The sequence below is a fragment of the Nicotiana attenuata genome, unplaced genomic scaffold (assembly GCF_001879085.1).
Source record: "Nicotiana attenuata strain UT unplaced genomic scaffold, NIATTr2, whole genome shotgun sequence".
In the NCBI taxonomy this organism is placed as follows: Eukaryota; Viridiplantae; Streptophyta; class Magnoliopsida; order Solanales; family Solanaceae; genus Nicotiana; species Nicotiana attenuata.
In genome coordinates, this window is record NW_017671115.1 from 63,188 (window position 1) to 77,518 (window position 14,331).

Consider the following 14,331-nt stretch of genomic DNA (forward strand, 5'->3'; position numbering starts at 1 on the left):
AGATCAAAACTTACAGAGCATATTTTATCAAGTAATTCATCTTCATCAAAGTCAGATGTAGACGAGGTAGAACGACTCTTGGTACGAGATGCTTCGCCAATAAAAGGAGTTTGATTCGGTTCTTTTGGTTGATTCCGACTACGTGGTGAATCACCAATGTCATGAGTTTGATTCGCTTCTTTTGATCGACTCTTTGTAGGTGGTGATTTACCAATGACAGGAGTTTGATTCAATTCTTTTGATCGACTCAGAGTAAGTGGTGATTTACCAGTTGAAGGAACTGCATTAACTACATTTGAACGAATCCGGTTGCACGGTAATTTCCCAATTAAAGGCATTGAATTCAATTCCTCTTCTGTAGGAATTATATCCAATACCCTAAAGTCGCGATATCTCTGTTTAATACAAAAAAGTATATTATGAGAAGAAAAAAACTAATACATCAGCATATTAACACAAAGACAAAAATTAAAAAAAGTAACTTACTTCATGAATTTTGAACATATAATAAAGTTCGGGAAATTTAGGCTCTCTCATGCATACATAACGTAACATCCTGGGGACCTGAGGCATATCAAGGTACTCATCCTCTGCTACATACTTCTTCCGAACATCTGGGAAGCGCTCATAGAACCAAACACATAACGGATATGGAAATCCAGTAAGTTTATACTCAGTTGCATGATGTTTGTTCTGCTTGTCCAATGCATGTTTCAGTGAATAAATGAGCTTCTCATAAGCCACATTACCCCAAGGATATTCAGCACAAACCTTCTCGTCTTCAACGATAGATGCATACTCCTCATTCACACATGAATCGGTATTTTTCCCAAACAGAATAGACTCTACAATAAGAATTTTCATAAGCCTAACTGCATCATCATCACTCTCGCATACGTGTGCATGATTCACAGCATTCATTGGAATTACATTGCGAGTCATAAAACTTCGAATATCCTTCAGATACACACCCTTGGACTTACCAAAATAGCGTTTCAGAATAGTGCACTCTCGATTAAATGGTTTTTCAATATTATGTGTTGTGATCCGCAAACCACACATAATGTGAAAGTCTTCAAGGAAACATCATGCCCAAAAATCTTGAAACTAATGGAGTCTCGATCATTCGTGAATATTCGAGAAAGACACAGACAATGAACCAACTTCATGCTGCATTTGAAATTCTCCATAGCAATAATGTGTTTAAATGGACCATTACTGAGCTTATCCTGTTGTGCAGGAGTCAAGAAAGTTGCAATTAAACTCTTCAAATCATGGTTCCCCTCCCAGTAACCCTTAGAGTTAAATCATTCTGTAAACTCAAAATATTTTTGTCCTGGTCTTGTAGGTGGAGGCTCAGGGACATAAGGACCTGGGGCTACTACAGGTAGTCTAGGTTTTTTAGGTGCTTTGCCTTCTTTAGCTACTTTAGGATCTTTAGGTACTTTAGGAGCCATCTGTCCAAAAAAAGTAAAATATACAAATAATAACATCAGAACATTATCAAAAAGATCATTTAAAACTTCAACACCTAAAAAGGCTTAAGTTTGACAAGTATAAAACAAAAACTTCAGCTCTAGAGCTGAAGTTCGACAGGTATAAAACAAAAACTTCAGCTCCAGAGCTGAAGTTCGACATTTACAAAAAAAACTTCATCTCTAGAGCTGAAGTTCGACAGGTATAAAACAAAAACTTCAGCTCTAGAGCTGAAGTTCACCAGTAACAAACACAAAAACTTCATCTCCTAAAGCTGGACTTCACCAGTTACAAACACAAAAACTTCAGCTCCTAAAGATGGAATTCACCAGTTACAAACACAAAAACTTAATTCTGGTTCTCCATACAAGCACAAAACATTCAGCAAAAAAAAAAAAACAAAACACAAATTCAAATCCAAAAATAATGCCAAAACATGAAAAAAACTTCAGCTCCTATCTAAGGTATCATTATCATCTGTTTAACTCTGAAAATTTTTAAAAATTTCAACATCTAATTACAGAAGAATTTATAGAATTTTCATTAACAACATAAACACTCGTTCAGAAAACCTAAAAATACAAAAGTAAAAGTAAAACTAATGAACTTATCAAACTAAACCCTATCATAAATACATGACTATCAAAACCCAAAACCAGAAATTAAATCGTAAAATAAAACCCAGAAAGTTAATGCAATGTACCTGTGATTAAATCGTAATGTGGGAACAACGACGACTAGCAGTTGAAAATTCGAAACAACGACGAAAACCGTTTGATTTCAGAGAAGAGCAAATCAAAAAAACGCGAATAACGGGAGAGAGAGACAGAGACAGTAGAGGACTAGCGTATACTTGGAGAGAAAGTAGTCTTTTAATAAAGAAGGGCAAAATAGTCTTTTCAAATGGCTTTTAACAAAAAAAACGGGTACGGGTGCAAACAGAAAGGCAAAGCGGCTACAGGTTAAAAAGGGGCGCCCAAATAGGGCGCCCCGTGCAATTTTTACGAATAAAGCTGCCGAGATGTAATAAAAAGGCCCATAATAAATTGGCCCAAACCGATGTGGCCCAAAAGGAAAATGTACTCCTCACAACATTAACCAAAAATACAAGAACTGATGGGAAAGTGGGAGAGAATAGTTGAAAGCTTAGATTAAGAAGAAAATGGCGTGGAGAGCAAATCTATCTCGTAATCTGAAGGAGCTTCGCATCCTCTTTTCTCCATCCTCTGCTCAAAGTGCTGCCACGAGGTTTCTTCCCTTTTCTTTCGTTTTTTTATTCCTCTATTTCACTCCATTTTTTTTCTTCATTTTGTTTTGCTGATTCTCAAACGTAAGTTATTTTAATATTCCACAGGTCGTTTATTGAGAAAAACTACAGAGATCTCAAAACCCATAACCCCAAATTGCCCATTTTGATTCGTGAGGCCAATTCCATTGAGCCTCAGCTTTGGGCCAGATATGGTAATTCTCCTCGCCTTATTTTTCTTCTAATATTTGCTTTGTTGTTTTTGTTATTTTAATTCTTATTTGTGCTTAAAATGGGAAAATTGGAGTGGGTCTTTGAGTTCTTGGGGAAAAATTGAGTCTTTGACTTATTTGAATATGATTTGTATTATGCATTTCTCCTTGTTACATTGTTTTTTACTTTCAGTTGATCTAAGTAAGAGGAAAATTCTCTTAGTTTATGCATTTGTAAATATCAGTAAATTCCTGTTTGAGTTAAATTCATAAGTAGATGCGGATAAGTACTTGGTTAACATATGATCAGGTTAGGATATTGATGTTGAATTCAACACATGAAAAGTTTAACTTAGAAAGTTACTGACTTTAGGACATGTCGGGCATCATAAGGTACTCAAACTATACAACAACAACTATGTCTCAGTCTCGAACAAGTTGGGGTCGGCTATATCAGTCCTCACGGCGCCAATATTATACAAAATAAAAATAAAAAGTAGTATTAGTACGTTATTGTTCTCTACTGGCATATAAATCAATGATAGGGCTAAAGACCGCTAGAAAGCGTAGGACTTAGAGTAAATGTACTAACATGGCTAAAACATATTTCCAACTAATTGGTATCGCGTATATACATCTTTTTCTTTCATTGCGCCCTATCTGTAACTGTCTGCTTGGTAAAATACAAAAATTATATGTTATTGCATAGAGTATTTGGAAAATTTTGGAGTTTGATGGGTTTAGATAAAGTTTGAGCATAGTGGAAAAATTTCTGCTAATGGTTTGGTTTTTCAGGTATGAGCCACTGATCCTGATCCTTTCCATAGTACTTTAAATTGTTTGTTGGATGCTTATAAAAACAAAGTTGACGAAGTTTAGATTTAGATTTTTCAGGGATAAATTTTGTTTCATCTTCGAATTGCTAGGTTGTCCTAACTGATGTTTATCCCTTCATATATTCTCATGTTGTCCTCATATTCATGGACTTTTTGATATGTAACAGACCTCGGAGTTGAAAGAGGCATCCGACTGGAGGGCTTGACAGAGGAGCAGATCTCAAAGGCACTTGAGGACCTCGTGAAAGTAGGGGCATCCCTTAAATCTTGATGACTTTAAAACTGTAAAATAGTCCGACTATCCACAGCATAGTGCTTTTGAAATAATTTTAGTTGACTCGTCATTGTGAGTCAATTATAATATGCATTTACATTTACCAACCTTGTCATCGTTGCTGTTCAAACTCCAAAAATCATAATATGCATAAACATGCAGCTTCAGATATTTGGATTTTGTATACTTTGGTTTTGCTATTTGGAAAGCCAATATTTGAATTCTCTGCTATTAACATTAGAAGTTTAATGTCATTTCCTCTGCTGTTGTGTCACTGTTTGCTGTCCATGATTTGTTAACTCTTACACCAGAAATTCATGGTGTTGCATATAAACATAGCATATCAGCAAATGGTCAGGGGTTCGAGCCGTGGAAACAGCCTCTTGCAGAAATGCAGGGAAAGGCTGTGTATAATAGACCCTTGTGGTCCGGCCCTTCCACAGACCCCGCGCATAGCCGGAACTTAGTGCACCGGGCTGCCCTTTTATATCAGCAAATGGATAGGTGCTAGCAATATATACACACTTGCTTCCTTGGCCAAGGCAATTTCTAATATACTGTGTGTAACCGTTATCTTTAGGTACGGTGCAAATAAATTTTCTTCTTGGCAAATGAATTGATCTTTGTTCTTGTCATTTCCAGAAGCTAAATGTTAATATCAGTCTGAGTTTAAGAATGTTGACATGGAAGAAATGTTTGTTCCCTTATTTAAGAGAGAGGATTGTATGAACTATTGATATATGAGCTCTGTGTTTAATCCCCTGTTCCTCTGTGTTTTAGAGTTTTATTGAAGCTGGGGGATAATAGGATATAGGAATGCAGGCAAGTGAGCTATGTCCAGTTTGTATGTCAAATTCCTGAGATATAGAGCTATGTCTAGTTTGTGATTTCTAGCCGAGGGTCTACCGGAAATAGCCTCTTTGCCTTCCTTGAGTAGGGGTAAGTTCTGCGTACACATTATCCTCCCCAGACTCCACTTGTAGGAATTTACTGGGCTTGTTGTTGTTGATAGTTTTGGAGCTCCTGCTGGTTCGGCTTCTTCTGTAATGAGCCTTTTCTTCTAAATTTATATAGAGATGGTGTCCTAGCCAGTTTTGCATGCCTCGACTATTCCATACTTCTCTCTAGCATGAGTACGGGGTAACTCTTGTCTGTCTCCACGAGATTTTGAATCCCCGACTTCAAAGTTTCACCCACTTCATTGATGCTAGGCCCCACCTTTGAAAGCTTCTTAATTACACTAGTGACTTAGGACCCGTTTGGCCATAAATTTTGCCAAAATATATTTGGGATTTTTTTGGCAAATACATGTTTGGCCATGGATTTTATCTACATTTTGGCAAATTCCCAAGAGCTGGTTTTGGCCCAAAATATCACTATTACATTTTTAAAAAATTGCCCTAAACTTTTGTATTTTATAAAAGAGCCCACCATTTGTTATTTTGTAACAATGTTGCTTCGTCTTCTCGGTCATCTGATAGTGTATTAAGTAGTTCATTATAAAAATGATAATTTTGTATCAAATTTATTTATGTTCAGGACTATGGTTTGCGATAATATAATGAATGTTATTGATAAAGGTATTGTTGGGTATTTGTGATAGTTTTTAGAACTTGTAGGTATAAGTCATGTTTCATGTCTTTTCAAAACAAAAAAAAAGTGAAATGTGTTTTGAAAACTTATGTCCAAACACATTTTCATCTTCACCAAATTTCACTCAAATCAGATTTTTCAAAACAAATTTGGGAATCTATGGCCAAACGCTAGCTTAAACTAAAGATATGTGAGCACTGAGCCCTAATTTGCTGATGGTTTGAGGTGCTGGTTCTGGAGTTCATAAGTGACCCTCAGCCAAATTGAAAGAACTATCAAGATTGTAGGAGAAATTAGTGAATAATGAAAAGGAAAGAACAAGAAATACTCCAACCTTGCTTACCTAGGCATACTCCAAAATCCAAATGATGCTATTCCTATCATTTTTAACCAAATGCATTTTTATGAGTAATGAATTAACAAAGAATATAATGGCTATAATTAATAATACTAACAAATATTAGAGATTTTAACAAAATAATTTTGTGTTTAAACTATATGTACTTGTAGAAAAAACAAATTTAACCAAATAATGTACATAAAATGATTCAACAAATAAGTTAGTCTGAACATAAAATTTGACATTTATGTGATTGCGGTTCATTAAATGTGTAACAAGAACAAGTATAAATAGATTTAGAGGAAATAATTGACATCCGAAGGAAAACAGGAGAAATTCAAAAATAGTAAGATTTACAAGTGGCCATTCAAAAATAGCCACAGATTCAAAAGTAATCAAAATTTAGTCACTTTTATGTAAAGATAAATCTGAACGAAAACACTGTAAAACCGGAAAAGTACTCCAATATAATATACTGGAGTTACAGTATAATATACCAGTCCAACATAATATACTGGAACTTTCCGCGTGTTGGAGTTCCAGCATAATATGCTGGAAGTTCATACACAGGTGGACCGATCTCCAGTATATTATGCTGGAAGTTCATATACAGGTGCACCAATCTCCAGTATATTATGCTGGAACTTTCCGTGTTGCAGCAAAATAGTGGCTATTTTTCAATGACTTTGCAAACGCTGGCTATTTTGAATGACCAGTACGAAAACTGGCTAGCCCGTGCTATTTTTACAAGTAAAACTGCGGTTGTCAAGAGAACAATTCATTTGAAATTGAAACACTGTTTTTCTCATTTTTAATTTCTTCTTGCATTTCTTTTGTTCTTGCAATTAGTGGTTCATTTTATAGGCCTTATCATATTTGCAGGTCAACTGTTTCATTTCATATCAGACAATGGACAGGATAAAGTATTTTTAAAATTATTATTATTATTATAACGATTTAATCAACACCAATCACCGGGATAAGTTAGTACATGGAATGGCGTTATGTCAATATATATAAAGTTCTTATTTAGAGCCCTAACCCTGGCGATTCGCCCCTTCCCTTGTGAAAATATGAAGAAAAAAAACTAGTAAACACTAGACATAACAGAGAGAAAATTACAATAAACAAAGAAAATTGAAATTAATCACAATACAGAAAGTATTGGTCGTTACTTGAACTATATAGTGACGAGTGAATAAGCATTATTATTTTTTAAAATACTTCTCGCACGAAATAAATGTATCTCCAGATTGATGGAGATTTAGTCATTGAGACTTGAGAGCTAGATACTTAGATTAATTTCATTTGATTGCTAGTCTATTAATTAATGTAAATAATACATCAAATTAAGAACGATACTTGAGACCAAGGAAAAGAAAACCATGTGCATGCATTTATATTTGGAGTACATCAAGAAAGATGCTATTAGAGATAACAAAGTGGAAAAGAAAATCCCTCTAGACCAAAAATACAAATATATCTCGAAATAAATAGTCTTGAATCTTGAGCCGAGTGTTTTAATTTGCCAAAGGATGGGTAGTTGCCCAAAGAAAGTAATCACTTGATCATGATATATATTTTACACCAAAGAAGAAAAATCATCAGAATCTTCATCATCAGTGTGTTCTTCCATTGTTGAAGAAAACTGAAGAATTGAGGAAAAGAAGAAGAGTGATGTTAAAAGAGAGAGAATTAGGATTAATGGTAGGGAGGTTAATTTAACATTAGAAAAAGGTTGGTGGAAGGAGGATCTTCTAAGCATATGCTTCAACCATTAACTTGTCTTTCCACATTTTTTTTTCTTTTATTTTTCTAATTTATATGCTTATAATTAAAGCTGCAATCCAATCAAAGTTTTTGGTTGTATATTCCATGCTTTGTCACCACAAACTTCTGTTCTAAATATTCCATTTCTCTTGTTTAATTTTATATTCATAATGCTTAATGCCCCACCTTTATTTTCTTTTGTATTTCTTCTATGCTTTTTGTTTCGGTCATCTCTAGTCCAACTACTACTACTGCGCGCTTAGCTATGCATTGGTTAATTTCTTGTCCTTTTGTTTTATTACATGATACTAAACTGATTTCTTTCCTTTTCTATTATGTTGTAATTAATTCTGAAAACTAAGAAAATTGCAGTAATTGAAAGAGGAACAGCTAAGAAGAAGCAGAAAATAGTTAGGTTTTATTTCACGAAGAAGCAAATGAGAGCTCAAACTCTATACAAATACTGATATGCGTAACTAGGGACTAGGACGCAAAGTGTCCAAATAGAAAAATATAGAAGAGTGAATGTGTATATAACACTTCTTACACTCAAAAAGCAACTGGACTTAACTGTATGTACTGCTCTCGCTGTCTCGCATGCCATTTAATACCCCTTTCAATCTGGCTCACATCAGTGCCCCGCCATTAAGAACTTCCATGTCCCCAAGTAAGGAACAAAGGAAACCGAACTCTCAAAGCATTGACATCTTCCCAGGTAGCCTGAGCTTCATCAAGGTGTTCCCATTGGATGAGTAGTTGAACAACAGCTTTGTTACCCTTTTGAACCATTCTCCTGTCTAAAATCTTGACTGGTTTTGGTCAATATGGACTCGAAATGTTCAACACTAGTGGATGCGAGATTTGAGCTGGAACTGCATAGCATGGTTTGAGTAGTGAAACATGAAAAGTAGGGTGAAGGAGCAAGTCAGCTGCTGGTAAGGATAATTTGTAGGCAACATGTCCCACTTTCTGGATAACCATGTAAGGACCATAGTACTTAGAAGATAGCTTGCTGAAGTGATGAGCAGCCCTAGTCACCCGTCTATAAGGCCAAATTTTCAGATACGCCCAATCTCCCACACTAAATTGACTATCAGATCTTCTCTTATTGGCTTGCATTTCCATTCTCTGTTGTGATCTGGCAAGATGGTATTTAAGCAATTACAACTTGAATTCCCTAGTCACCATGCTCATATCTACTTCGGATAGCTCTGAATCCCCGGCAACATATGGCAAGTGTAAAGGAGGTGGCTAACCATAAAGGGCTTCATATGGAGTGGTTTAAGTGGAAGTGTGAAAGGTGGTGTTATACCACCATTCGGCATAAGAAAGGAATTGGCCCCAATCAGAAGGTGAATCAGAAAAGTAGCACCTGGGATAAATTTCAAGACATCTATTGATAACTTTAGTTGCCCATCGGATTGAGGATGATAGGCAGTGGAAGTATTCAATGTAACCCCTTGAATAGCAAATAACTCCTGTCAAAGTCTACTTGTAAACACAGGATCTCTGTCACTAACAATATCTGCTGGCATACGATGCAATTTGAAAATTTGCTCCATAAACATCTTAGCTATATCAGCTGCTGAATAAGGATGGGAGATAGCTAGGAAGTGAGCATATTTGGTTAGCCGGTCACGACCCGGATTTCTCACCCTCGGGAGTCGTGATGGCACCTACTAGTGAAAGCTAGGCAAGCCAACCAACTGAAGTATTTGCTTTCTCCATTTTCAAATTCGTTAATAGTTATAAGCCAACAATTAATAAATGATATAATTTAACAAGCGGAAGAATAAATGTCAAGTTTAATAGTACTACTAATATCCCCCCATAACAAAACCACCCAAGATTTGGTGTCACAACTTCACAGACTGTCTAAGAGTACTACAAATAAAGGTCTGAAAGAAATAACAAAATATTGTCTCTAGAACTACATAAGAGAAACAGGAAAATAGACAGAGGGAGACGCCAAGTCCTGTGGACGCCTGCAGGACTACCTCGGGTCGCCTGACAAGCAAGAAGCTGAAACCTCACTGCGGTCCTAAATCTGCAGCACTGGGATCTACACAAAAGAGTGCAGAGTGTAGTATCAGCACAACCGACCCCATGTGCTAGTAAGTGCCTAGCCTAACCTCGGCGAAGTAGTGACGAGGCTAGGACCAGACTACCAAGTAAACCTGTGCAGATAAATAATGTACAGCGGAAAATAAACAGAAATAAACAAGTTAAGATGGGAGGAGGAAACATGCTGCGGGGGAGTATCATTTACCAACAGTAATTTAAGAGAAAAGCATAAAGAACAATTTAAAACTCACAGCAACAAAATCAGGAACTCGTAACCAATCAACAAGTACTTCTATTATCTATTGTTGCAGCGCGCAACCCGATCCAAATCATAAAAATACTGTTGCGGCGTGCAACCCGATCCATATCATCTATCACTGTTGCCGCGTGCAACCCGATCCATTTATATTATTGTTGCGACGTGCAACTCGATCCAAACATAAAGTTGATGCGGCGTGCAACCCGATCCAAATATAATATTGTTGCGGCGTGCAACCCGATCCACATAAACAGTTTAACATCAATCACACAGAGAGTCCCGGCAAGGGATCAATAAAGAAACAACACTATCCCGGCAAGCGAATCGACATTTTTAAGTAAATACGTCCCGGCAAGGGAAAAACAGCTATAACCAAACCTGTTCCAACATCTGACTTCCTCAACTAGCACCAATACTCAATCATAAGTAATTTCCACGAGAATAATCATAATCCTTGCTCAACACAGAGAATCAACAACTTAAGCATTCGTAGTATTTATCAAGAACACGATAATTTCAATTTAAGACTCACGGTCATGCTTGACACCAACGTATAGATACTCGTCACAATGCCTATACGTCGTACTCAGCAAGTAACACGTAGCAAATAGGACACAACTCCTAATCCCTCAAGCTAAGGTTAGACCAAACACTTACCTCGATGCCTCGTACACAGTTCAAGCCTCAACTATAGCTTTACCTCTTGATTTCACCACCAATTCGCTCGTATCTAGTCACAAGATACTTAATTACATCAATGAATGCTAAATAAACAAATTCTAATGCATGAAAAATAAGTTTTCTAAATTTTTTTCCAAAAATCGACCCCGGGCCCACATGGTCAAAACCCGAGGTTCGAACCAAAACCCGACTACCCATTCACTTACGAACTCAAATATATAATTTGTTTTGAAATCGAACCTCAAATCGAGGTCCAAATCCCCAAAATTTGAAAAACCTAGGTTCTACCCAAAACACCCAATTTTCCCCATGAAAATCATTGATTTTGAGTTGAAATCATGTGAAAAGATGTTAAGGATTAAAGAAAACTAGTTAGAAACGACTTACAATCGATTTGGAGAAGAAGTTGCCTTTGCAAAATCGCCCTAGAGTGTTTATGTTTTGAGAAGATGTGAAAAATGGTTAAAAATTCGTCTAAGTATGGATTTTACAGGCCTCTGATGTCGCAATTGCGACCAGGGTTCGCAATGGCGAACCCAGACTCTGCTATCATCGCATTTGCGACACAACAAATTTTCAGGTCTCCTTCGCATTTGCGATAGACCTCTCGCAAATGCGAAGTCGCATTTGCGATAAAACTTGCGACGACTGGGCTACAACTGAAGGATCGCATTTGCGATATATTCCTCGCATTTGCGAGGTAGGCTGGCCTGGGCTGTTTCCGCATTTGCGCCATAGCCTTCACATTTGCGAACTCGCATTTGCGAGCCAAGCTTCGCAAATACGAAGCCTGCAGGCCTGCAATAGAACAGCTGAAACCTGCAATCTTCCCAAGTCTGATTCTACTCCGTGGCCTATCCAAATCTCACCCGAGCCCTCGGGGCTCCGAACCAAACATGCACACCAACCTAAAAACATCACACGGACTCGCTCGTGCATTAAAATCACCAAAATAACATCAACAACTAAGAATTTAGCATCAAAATCATGAAATCACTCAAGAACATCAAATTTGCTAATTTTCTCAAATAAGGTCCGATTCACGTCATTTCAAGTCCGTTTCTTACCAAATTTCACAGACTCAACTTAAATCACATATAAGACCTGTACCGGGCTCCGAAACCAAGATACGGGCCCGATACCATCAACTTTCAAACACATTTCATTTTCAAAAACTCATGTACTTTTCAGAAAACAATTTTCTTCAAAAATTCATTTCTCGGGCTAGGGACCTCGGAATTCGATTCCGGGAATACGCCCAAGTCCCATATTTTCCTACGAACCTCCCGGGATCGTCGGAACACGGATCCGGGTCCTTTTACTCAAAATGTTGACCAAAGTCAACTTAAATTCAATTTAAAGGCAAAATTTATTATTTTTCACTAATTTTTCATATAATGGTATTCCGGCTAAGCGCCCGGACTGCGCACGCAAATCGAGGTAAGGTAAAAAAGAGATTTTTAGGCCTCGGAACACTGAATTTGTTTCTAAAACAAGTGATGACTTTTTGGGTCATCACATCCTCCACCTCTAACACAACTGTTCGTCCTTGAACGGACATAAGAAGGAAGTACCTGAGTCGGGGAAAAGATGGGGATAACGGCTCCGCATATCGGACTCGGACTCCCAGGTCGATGCCTCAGCAGGCTGACCTCTCCAGTGAACACGGACAGAAGGAAAACTCTTTGATCTCAACTGACGAACCTGCCGGTCTAGAATAGCTACTGGCTCCTCCTCATAGGATAGGTCCTTGTCCAACTGGACAGTGCTGAAGTCTAACACGTGGGATGGATCGTCGTGATACTTCTGAAGCATGGACACGTGAAACACTGGGTGCACGGCTGATAAGCTCGGCGGCAACGCAAGTCTGTAAGCCACCTCTCTCACTCGATCAAGAATCTCAAACGGGCCAATAAACCTAGGGCTAAGCTTGCCCTTCTTCCCAAATCTCATCACGCCCTTCATAGGCGACACTCTAAGCAATACCCGCTCACCGACCATGAATGCCAAATCTCGAACCTTACGGTCGGCATAGCTCTTTTGCCTGGACTGAGCTGTACGAAGCCTATCCTGAATGATCCTGGCCTTGTCCAAGGCATCATGTACTAGATCCGTACCCAACAACTGAGCCTCTCCCGGCTCAAACTATCCAACCGGCGACCGACACCGCCTACCATATAGAGCCTCATAAGGAGCCATCTGAATACTCGACTGGTAGCTGTTGTTGTAGGCAAACTCTGCTAAAGATAAGAACTGATCCCACGAGCCTCCAAAGTCGATGACACAAGCTCGGAGCATATCCTCCAAAATTTGAATAGTCCGCTCGGACTGCCCGTCCGTCTGAGGATGAAATGCTGTGCTCAACTCAACCCGTGTGCCCAACTCTCGCTGAACCGCTCCCCAGAAATGTGAGTAAACTGCGTACCTCGGTCCGAGATGATAGACACGGGCACACCATGAAGACGAACAACCTCCCGGATATAGATCTCAGCCAACTTCTCGGAAGAATAGGAGACTGCCACAGTAATGAAATGTGCTGACTTGGTCAGCCTATCAACAGTGACCCACACTGCATCGAACTTCCTCTGAGTCCGTGGGAGTCCAACAACGAAGTCCATAGTGATACGCTCCCACTTCCACTCAGGGATCTCAATCTTCTGGAACACACCGCCAGGCCTCTGATGCTCGTACTTAACCTGCTGACAATTCAAACACCGAGCCACATATGCAACAATGTCCTTCTTCATTCTCCTCCACCAATAATGCTGCCGTAAATCCTAATACATCTTGGCGGCGCCCGGATGAATAGAGTACCGGGAACTATGGGCCTCCTCTAGAATCAACTCCCGAAGTCCATTAACATTAGGCACACAAATACGACCCTGCATTCTCAAAACTTCATCATCTTCTAGTGTGACCTGCTTGGCATCTCCGTGCTGCACCGTGTCTCTGAGAACACATAAATGAGGATCATCATACTGCCGATCTCGGATACGCTCCAATAAATAAGAGCGAGCAACTGTGCAAGCTAATATACGGCTGGGCTCAGAAACATCCAACCTCACGAACTGATTGGCCAAAGCCTGGACATCAAGTCGACCTTAGAAAACACTTGGGCACCCTGAAGCTGGTCGAACAAATCATCGATCCTCGGCAGTGGATACTTATTCTTGATTGTAACCTTGTTCAACTGCCGGTAATCAATACACATTCTCATCAATCCGTCCTTCTTCTTAACAAACAACACTGGCGCACCCCAAGGTGAGACACTAGGTCTAATGAAGCCTTTTTCAAGCAAGTCTTGCAACTGCTCCTTGTTGATACCCAATTTTTCCCTAAGTATTTTTATGTACTCAAAATATCCTCAAAATAGCATATACATGCATATATAAGCATTCCCAAGAGTTTTGGTATTTTTCCTTATTTTAAATCAATTTATTGTCTATTTTAACAGTACAAAATCCAATAATTATTCCCAAAATTATCATTTTTTTGTGAATAACTTATTTTATTCTCATATTTACACCAAATATAATTAAGGTAATTTTTTGTATATTTTTACAAATTTGTTTGGTATTTT

The 14,331-nt window shown here is 38.2% G+C and overlaps 1 protein-coding gene across 1 annotated transcript; it reads left to right on the top strand.

Annotated features, from left to right (window-relative positions):
• Positions 1 to 2,581: 2,581 nt before the first annotated feature.
• Positions 2,582 to 4,298, top strand: LOC109206002 (NADH dehydrogenase [ubiquinone] 1 alpha subcomplex subunit 2-like). The gene is made up of 3 exons (XM_019368767.1): positions 2,582 to 2,724; positions 2,831 to 2,937; positions 3,938 to 4,298. Exons 1-3 carry the CDS (start codon positions 2,639 to 2,641, stop codon positions 4,039 to 4,041), a joined length of 297 nt encoding a protein of 98 aa, XP_019224312.1. The 5' UTR covers positions 2,582 to 2,638; the 3' UTR covers positions 4,042 to 4,298.
• Positions 4,299 to 14,331: the final 10,033 nt, after the last annotated feature.

What these genes read in the sequence shown, in the direction of transcription:
- LOC109206002 (XM_019368767.1), top strand. Translation starts at nt 2,639, where the DNA reads ATGGCGTGGAGAGCAAATCTATCTCGTAATCTGAAGGAGCTTCGCATC. An exon ending in GCTCAAAGTGCTGCCACGAG is followed by an intron (nt 2,725 to 2,830) that starts GTTTCTTCCCTT and finishes AATATTCCACAG; the next exon opens with GTCGTTTATTGAGAAAAACT. An exon ending in TCAGCTTTGGGCCAGATATG is followed by an intron (nt 2,938 to 3,937) that starts GTAATTCTCCTC and finishes GATATGTAACAG; the next exon opens with ACCTCGGAGTTGAAAGAGGC.